The 9,452-nt window shown below is 45.5% G+C and overlaps 1 protein-coding gene across 2 annotated transcripts in view; it reads right to left on the reverse strand.

The window, feature by feature from the left end:
• Ppp4r2 (protein phosphatase 4 regulatory subunit 2) overlaps positions 1–5,490 on the reverse strand; it is a 53,146-nt gene extending 47,656 nt beyond the window's left edge. The window contains exons 1-2 of one of the 2 annotated variants that reach the window (XM_045133998.1): positions 5,252–5,490; positions 4,317–4,398 (exon numbers count right to left, since the gene is read on the reverse strand). In XM_045133998.1, the coding sequence (XP_044989933.1) occupies positions 4,317–4,398; positions 5,252–5,285 (116 nt within the window). In that variant the 5' untranslated portion in view covers positions 5,286–5,490. Of the gene's footprint in view, positions 1–3,693; positions 3,740–4,316; positions 4,399–5,251 lie in introns of those variants that run through there. The other variant, XM_045133997.1, reaches the window with a different exon arrangement.
• Positions 5,491–9,452: the final 3,962 nt, after the last annotated feature.

The following is a 9,452-nucleotide window of genomic DNA, read 5'->3' on the forward strand; positions in this document are numbered from 1 at the left end:
CTTGTGCATCTGGCTAACGTGGGTCCTGGGGAATCGAGCCTTGAACCGGGGTCCTTTAGGCTTCACAGACAAGCGCTTAACCACTAAACCATCTCTCCGGCCCTAAAGTGTTGTTTTTTTTGGGGGGGTTTTTTTTTTGGTTTTTCGAGGTAGGGTCTCACTCTGGCTCAGGCTGACCTGGAATTTACTATGTAATCTCAGGGTGGCCTCGAACTCTTGGCGATCCTCCTACCTCTGCCTCCCGAGTGCTGGGATTAAAGGCGTGCGCCACCACGCCCGGCTAAAGTGTTGTTTTTTAAAGCACATACACCATACAAGTAACACTAAAATATTATAGAAATGTCTCTGAGGCTTTAAGTTTAATGTAACAGTTATTGTTCTTTCTCTTTCTAGTATAGACACAGACTCTCAATTCTGTTCTCTCTTCAATGCATTTACCTAGGAACATATTCTCAGTTAGCAGCAACTCTCATTATCACCATTTTATCATCAGCCACTATTACCATGCTTCTCTATCACTATTGTCACAGGTAACACTCCCTGAGTTTTTCAAACTGAAATGAGCCTTAGATATCATCTACTATAAGCCTTCACTGCATAACTGAGGAAACTGTAGACCATAGTAATTTACTTCATTTCAACACTTGTTAAAATCCCTGAAACTAGGGCTGGAGAGGTGGCTTAGTGGTTAAGCGCTTGCCTATGAACCTAAGGATCCTGGTTCGAGGCTCAACTCCCCAGGACCCATGTTAGCCAGATGCACAAGGGGGCACATGTGTCTGGAGTTCGTTTGCAGTGGCTGGAGGCCCTGGCGCGCCCATTCTCTCTCTCTGTCTGTTTGCCTCTTTCTCTCTCTCTGTTGCTCTCAAATAAATAAACAAACAATTTTAAAAATCCCTGAAACTAGAATAATTTTAGCAGCTCCTCTTCCGAAGACATTAAGTGACAGTGACTATTAAATCCAAGTCTGAAACCTCAGCACTCAAAAATAACTAATCAAGTTCAAGGCCACCCTGAACCTACATGATGAATTCTAGGTCAGCCTAAACTAGATTAAGATCCTACCTACAACAAACAAATAACTAATCAAAATAAAAAGAAGCAAACAAATCAAAAGTGGGTGTGGTGGCACATGCCTTCAATCTCAGCACTTGGGAGGCAGAAGTAGGAGGATCTCCATGAGTTCAGGCCACTCAGAGACTACTTAGTGAATTCTAGGTCAGCCTGTGCCAGACAGACCCTATCTCGAAAAACCAAAAGCAGAACCTTAATCATAACTATCATTTTCCTACTCTCTGACGTAGTATTAGAATTCTTATCTTACAATGAGGAAACTGAGGGATTTGTGTTTCCCTAAAAAGCAGAAACCTGAGAAGATGGCAATGGTGGCTTTAGTTTGCTTCTAAAAGCCTGTCAGACCAGACAGCAAATGAAAAAAACATTGGACTACATTAATAAAACTAGCAGCTAGCTGGGCGTGGTGGCACACTCCTTTAATCCCAGCACTCGGGAGGCAGAGGTAGGAGGATTGCTGTGAGTTCAAGGCCACCCTGAGATTAGAGTTAATTCCAGGTCAGCCTGGACCAGAGTGAGACCCTGCCTCAAAAAACCAAAAAAACAAACAAACAACAAAAAAAAAACACTAGCAGCTGAGGTATCCAACAAACTCCAAGGAGTGAGTGAGGAACACAGCCTGTACAACCTCATGATCTGTGAGGAGAAAGATTGGTACATGAGTTAAGGGCCAAAAAAAGAAGAGAAATCATGCAGATCGATTTGAGAGCAGTAGTTAAAAACTCCCCCAGTGAGTGAAGAGATGACCTGGAAAAGAATAAATCTGCTTACACTGAACAAGCTTTTGTCCAGAAACTAACCCACAGGAGGGAATAACAAGAGATGAAAAATTCAACATAAGTCAAAATTAGAAAAGCTCAGAAGATTAAGTGAAAGAACTCAGAAAGGAATGAGAAAGTAAAAGCAATACTACTTTCAAAATGAAAGCTAAACTAGAAAGTATGTAAGAACAAACAACAACAACAAAATCTTTCAAAAGACAATGTTTAAAGGCCACCCTGAGACTACATAGTGAATTCCAGGTCAGCCTGGACCAGAGTGAGACCCTACTTTGAAAAACCAAAAAAAAAAAAAAAAAGACAATGTTTAAAGTTGAAATGACATTAAAACTTTTTCTTTGAAAGACACTAAGAAGACAAGCTACAAACCAGGGTCAAGTGCTTCAAGACAGGCAAAGATTTGAAAAATTCTTTTACCAAAGATGTAACATGACAGACAGTAAACACATGAAAATCCAAATTAAAATCACTTTAGTAGCCACCTTGCAGAATAGTAGAAAAACTGCCCACTTCGGAGCATGCATAGGGTTTGACACTCCCCCCCCCCACACACACACACACTCAATCACTGAGCATTTTAAGTAGTGCAGAAGATAGGGAGGAACTCAACTTCTAAAATGCTGGTTTAGATCGGCCTGGTGGTACACACCTTTAATCGCAGCACTTGAGAGGTTGAGGTAGGAGAATCACCGTGGGTTTGAGTCCAGCCTGAGCTTAAATGAGATCCTGTTTGAAACAAACAAAACACCAACCAAATGTTGGCTAGCTTGCAAACTAATTGTAAATTCGGTGTGGAAAGAATTTGGTGGTGCGCACCCAGCACTTTTGTTTGTTCACAAACAAAAAACATTTATTCACTAAGTTTTTTTTAAAAAAACTAAAAACATTTCTTTAAATACCTGTCCTCTGGCCTGGAGGCCTATGGCATTAACCCCAGCACTTGGGAAGCTGAGATAAGAGGATCACTGTGAGTCTGAGGCCAGCCTGTGCTAGAGAGACAGCCTAACTGGAAAAAAGGAAGATATATGTATATTACAACTGAACACATCTCAAACATGTTGACTGCTGTTACCTTAATGGACCACCAAGGAGGTTCTGTGGGCAGAATCATTAAATTTACACACCACAGAACCAAAAATTTTTTTTTTCTGTCTACAATTAGGCTAGTTATTAGAAAGCTACATTACAACGGTAGGCAAATCTTGTCAGATGAGTACTTGTTAATAAAGACAGAGCTAGGCATGTTGGGGCATGCCTGTTATCTCAGCACTACAGAGAGGAAGACCCTGAGTTTGAGGCCAACCCAAGCAACTTGAGACAATGACTCAAAATACAGGTATTTTCAAATGGGGCTGGACGGTGCAGCTAGGTGGCAGAGTACCTGCCCAGCAACGTGTGGTCTATGCTCCCCACCACCACAAAAATAATCATAATCAAATGAAAGCCAGGCATGGTGACGCACAACTGTAATCCTAGCACTTGGGGCACTGAGGTAGGAGGATCAAAGTGAAAGAAAGAGCAGCCTGGGCTACCTAACGAGTTACAGGAGACCCTGAAGTACAATTAGATCCTGTCTCAAAAAAACTTGAAAAAAATGACAAAAAATTTTGACTCCCCTTACTGAATTGTCACACCTAACTAAACCAACAGCCCACTTAGCTCCCAATCCCAAGGAGCCTCTTCCTGTGGTTCTTTCACACTAGCTAAGTGCTCTGTATGCCAAAGCATAATGTCCCAAACACTTGAACATCAACTTCGAAAATTCGTTGTACAGCAAGCATAAAGAACTCATACCTTTACTGCAGTCTTTAACTGCAATGAATGCATATTTTCAACTTACATGGTTTCTCCAGTCTTGGCTACATGACAAAGAAACTGATCCAGGACAGGACCCCCAAACACATGACAAGGAAGACACCAGATAGAGACTGTCCTATACAAATCAACTCTTACCACAGAAAATACCCTAAAACTTTCCTTTCAAAAGCAGTCCTAACATTTTAAGTCTCAGATTCAGAATATTTGAAAACAAGCCTAATAAAAATGTTGAGCACATGTAATCAGTTTCTTATCCCGAAAACAGTTGACAGGACAGGCAAAACTATCATCAGGAATCTGTCAGATAACCACTCTATGTCCTCAAGAAAATAAATAGAAGTTACACTTCAAACAGCCACCTATGTCAATAAGGCAACAAAAGGCTAGAACAGTACCAATACAAACCTCTGAAATGGAATCAAAGCCACTAAGTTCTAGGAATGAACCTGTTTGTAACGGCCACGAAGGGCCATAACAGATATTCTTTCCTGTGGTTCTTTCACACTAGCTAAGTGCTCTGTATGCCAAAGCATAATGTCCCAAACACTTGAACATCAACTTCGAAAATTCGTTGTACAGCAAGCATAAAGAACTCATACCTTTACTGCAGTCTTTAACTGCAATGAATGCATATTTTCAACTTACATGGTTTCTCCAGTCTTGGCTACATGACAAAGAAACTGATCCAGGACAGGACAAACTTCCTTTTTCCCTCTCTTCTCAAAATCTAGATAAGGGAAGAAATATTATCAGTTATTTATTAAATGTGTCATAAAAACAACTATCAGAAATCCTCCACATTACAAAACTGAAAAAAAAATCAAGTAACCCTCTCAACTAGATAACCACCACGACCACTCCCCCAGCGTGCACCCAGTATGAATCCTCCCAAAGGGGGCAGTGAACTTCAAAAAACACCCTTCAGGCTTTCTCAAAGTGTGTTCCAGGGAACACCTGCATCAGATTGAAAAAGTGGAGCAAGTAGGGATCAAAAAAAAAAAAAATCTCCAGGTCTCTCCTACCGTATAAATATTATTATTATTAATTTTACGTAACACCAGCTACCCCAAGAAAGCCATCCCTAAATGATTCTGGGTATCAAGGAAGAATTCCCAGACGCTGAAAGCACGCGATTCCAAGTTTGGCAACCAGTGTTGTCAAGCCTGTTGCTGGGTGAACAACGCCGTGGAGAGGAGGAGGGATACAACCAAGGCTGACTTGCAGAGGTTCCCGGGGACAAGTTACAAGTTCTGGGTCACCCCCCGCCTGCCCTCCGGTCTCCCCCTGAGACTTTCTCCGTGGTCTCCTGCACCCATCCCCAGCCCGGGAAGCAGGAGGCCTGGGAAAGAAGGGAGCGAGGCAGAGGGACCGGAGGGCGCAGCAGGCCCGGGGCCCAGGGCCGGGAGCCCCGCTCCCCTCCCCTCCCCTCCCCCAGCGCAGACGCCGGCGGGAGACACAAAGCCGGCGCGGGCCGGCGCCGCGAGCGGGCGGGCGGGGGAGGGGCGCAGGCCTGCGGGCCGTCTCGGGCCGGCCGGGGCCTCCGAGGCCAGGGCAAGAGGGGCCGAGCCGGCGACCCCCACCTTTCAGCGCCTCCTGCAGCCTCTCGACGTCCATGGCTTCTCGGAGCCCTCTCACCCGGCGGCGCCTCCCTCGGTCGGCGGCTCTGCCCGGAGGCCGGGCGCCTCCCCCCACCCCCCCGCCGCCCTCCCCGTCCCTCGCACGCACTCCGGCCCGCCGGGCGGCCGGGGAGAGGGCACCCAAGGGAGCCGGGGTAAAGCGAGCAGCGCGGAGCGAGACCCACGGAGCGAGCGCCTTCCCCGAGCCGCTACCACCAACCCTCCAACATGGCGCCCGGCACGTCACCGCCGCGCACGCTCCCTGACGCCGTCCTCGCGCCTCCGCCCCCTCCCGCACGCGCGCGCACGCACGCACGCACGCACGACAACCCCGGCCCCCGCCAGCGGCGCGCCAGGAGGCTCACAGCGCGTGCGCGGCGGGGGCGTGCCCCGCAGCCCGCCTGGGTGGGGGTGAGAACGCCAGCTTCCTGCGCCGCCCCTGAACCCACCTGGACCGCGTCCTCGTCAGAGACCAGCCAGGCGGCCTTGAACTACCTGTTGAGCCGTAGTTTGCTCATCTGTGCGATGATGGCGCTGCTGCTCTCAACGGTTACTCTGAGAAGCGTGGGGGCCAGTGTACACACCACTTTCCGACTATGCATTTTCAAAATGTTAGGTACCCCAACTTTCCTCATTGGTAAAAGAAAGAACTCAGGGCCTACCGTCAGCTGGATTCCAAGCCCAGCTTAACCACTTTCTCTGTGTAAGGCCTCACAATTTACCTAAACTCATGAAGGGCTGAAGTGATGGCTCAGCGCTTAAAGGTGCTTGTTTGCACAGCCTGCCAACCCAGTTCAACTCCCCGGTACCCACAAAAAGCCAGATGCACAAAGTAGTGTAAATGCATGGAGTTCGTTTGCTGCATCAAGAAGCCCTGGCACGCCCATATTCATCTTCTCGTCTTCTTGCAAATTGTTACAGAGGTCCCGTGTCGCACAAGTAAGACCATTGACTCACGGAATATGAGGCAAAGTTTTATTGGGTAGAAAGAAAGAAAAAGAGGAAAGGTGGTGCGCCAAATCTGCATTCCAGAGTTTTGGATCTCAAGATGCAACCCTGATCGAGTATCATCTTTTATTGGAAATAACCCCATGATGTTTATAGTAAAAACAGGATTGGGAGTTAAACCTCAAAGTTGCATATTGTTAAACATGGCGGGGGGAGGGGGAGCTATTACAAGAAATCACAAGGTTACATAGGTCACATAGGCGGAACTTAGGCAAGAAACATTCTATGCTATGGAATCACAAAGATATTTAGAAACAAAGAGATACAGGAAGGTCATGGTACATTGCATAGAGAGATCCTCCCATTCCTTAGGCAACAGTAAACATGTGCATTGCATAGAGGAATCATCCCATTCCTGAGACAACAGTAAATAAATGTATTGCATAGAGGGATCATCCCATTCCTTACACATTCCGTTTTCCACAAATAAATAAAAATATTTAAAACCTTACACTGTCTGACATTATCCTAAGCAAGACCTTCGTAATAGGAAGATAATAACATCAATATAGAAGAGAAACTATTTGGAAAGAAGGGATTCAACGGAAGGTGGATTTGAGAGGAGGTAAGGTGGGAATTTTCATGGTTTAGTGTCTATAGTTATGGAAGCTGCCAATAAAAAGTTTTTAAAAAGCCAGGCATTGTAGCACAATCCTTTAATCCCAGCACGCAGGAGGCTAAAGTAGGATCTCTATAAGTTTGAAGGTGCCTTGGTCAGCTTGGCTACAGCAAGATACTACCTTAAAAAAAGGGGGCGGTTTGGAGAGATGGCATAGTGGTTAAGGTGTTTGCCTGCAAAGCCTAAGGACCCAGGTTCCATTCCCCAGCACCTACATAAAGCCAAATGTACAAGGTGGCACATGCATAGAAAAAAAAGTTTTAAAAAACTTTTTTAAAGAAGCTCTAGAAGAAGGACTGAAAAGAGAAGGTCCAGTGGTTAAAGGTGCTTACTTGCAAAACCTAACGGCCCAGGGCCAACTCCCTAGCACCCACGTAAAGCCAGACACAGAAAGTGGCACATGCATCTGGAGTTTGTCTGCAGTGGCAGGAAGCCCTGGGGCTTGTGCTCGCTTGCTCGCTCGCCCCCCCCCCTCTCTCTCTCATAACTATATTTGTCTAACAACTTTGTAAAAAAGAGGAGGAGGAGACAGAGAGAGAATGGGCATGCCAGGGCCTCCAGCCACGCAAACAAACTCCAGACACTTGTGTCTCCCTTGTACATCTGGCTAACATGGGTCCTGGGGAATCAAACCTGGGTCCTTTGGCTTTGCAGGCAAATGCCTTAACTGCTAAGCCATCCCTCCAGCCCTCAAATAACTATATTCTTAAAATAGTTCATAAAGCCTCATGTGAGTAATGGAGACTCAAATCCAAACATTTGCATACACTAGGCTAGGCTTTACAGAGCTACCTCCCCAACCCTCACAGGCTCACTGTTCTCATTGATGAAATGGAGATCTTAAAAAATAGCCTGGAGAGCCGGGTGTGGTGGCACACGCCTTTAATCCCAGCACTAGGGAGGCAGAGATAGGAGGTTCACCATGGGTTCAAGTGAAATTCAGGTCAGTCTGAGCTAGAATAACTTTACCTTGGGGAGAAAAAAAAAAAAAAAAAAAAGCCTGGAGAATTGAATGAAATGGTATGTGAAGCATTTAACACATACCTAAAATTTGTAAGCAGGCAGGTGCCTGCTGCTTTTATTATTTTGAACATTAATTCTTACATAAGCCACTAAAAAGTAGGCACTGATAGGAATGTAGGAAGTTGGGTTTACAAATGGAAAGGCTGAGGAATGGAAAGGAATTTTATACTTCTTATCCATGTACTTTTAAAAGTAAAAGTAGTTGGGGCTGGAAGACACCATACTCTGTCGGCACGAACCATGAAGAGACCTGGTTGGAATCCAGAAGACAGCCAGTCCCCAGACAATTAGCTCATCTAGGGCTGGAAGGCTACATGAGCTACTAGAGGAAAGTGGCCAACATCTGTCCAAGTAACTCAGTCTAAGCAACTCAAAGCAAACAACCTGACATGATGCTCACACAAGTGCAGTAGTGGCACACAGCCATGATGGGTAACCAATTGATCTTGGATTGGCTAACAGATCTGCTCAGTGGAAAGGAATCCATATCTGGAATTGGGAAACAAGTCAGAACCATATTCAAATAATGATTCTGCTTTCCATTGTCAAGCTCCCACTAATTTGGGGCTATAAGAGGGTCTACACCCTTTAAGTTCTCTCTGAATTAACAATGGTTATCCCATTTAACCAGTGCTGACTTCATTCTCTGTTGGAAAATCTGCTTCTCTTTTTCAGACAGGAGCTGGACCTGAGGAGATAAATGACCCAGTGCACTCCACCATGGCCCCAGATGAAACCACAGAGGAACTGGGGAAATGAGCAAAAGTTCTGCTTTCTTAGTGAACCTGATATCAGCACAAGGGTGAAGGAGATAGACACTGAAAACACTCAATACCTACTAAACCAGAAATTCAAAGGCTCCCAAGTGCCCACCACTGAAGTAGACTTAAAATGATCCCAGCATAGCTCAGGGAATTTTGCAGAAGAGGGGCAGAAAGACTGTTAGAGCCACAAGTTGGGACACTTTGCACAGAGACATTGCCTCTCCCCCACCCCATAATGCATGACCCACAATCCCCATGGGGTTGACCTGCATCCCCAGTGAGGAAGGCCTCTTGAGAAAAGGGGCAGGGAAAAGAGAAAGGATGGTACCGTCTGTTGTTTACATACTAAATATGTACATATCTAGTAAAAAAAAAAATTAAAAAATGTATTGGGGCCTGGAGCAATGGCTCCTTTGGGTAAAGTCTTTGCTCTGCAAACATGAGGGTCTAAGTTGTGATCCATACCATGCATTTATATGGTGGCACAATCCTGTAATCTCAGGGTTCCAGAGACACACAGGTGGATATCCATGGCAAGGTGACTAGCCTAATTGGTGAGCTTGGAGTTCAATGAGAGACCTTATTTCAACGATTAAAGTGAAGGGTGATGGAAGAAGGCTCCAAACTTCAACCTCTGGCCTCCATATACAGGCACATCCATACACACATACACACCACACATAAAAGGAAGAAAAAAACAGTTTTTTGATTCTCCATATTCTTTTTCCAAAGCCTACCTACCACAGTATCA

Source organism: Jaculus jaculus, chromosome 14 (assembly GCF_020740685.1).
Source record: "Jaculus jaculus isolate mJacJac1 chromosome 14, mJacJac1.mat.Y.cur, whole genome shotgun sequence".
Classification (NCBI taxonomy): domain Eukaryota; kingdom Metazoa; phylum Chordata; class Mammalia; order Rodentia; family Dipodidae; genus Jaculus; species Jaculus jaculus.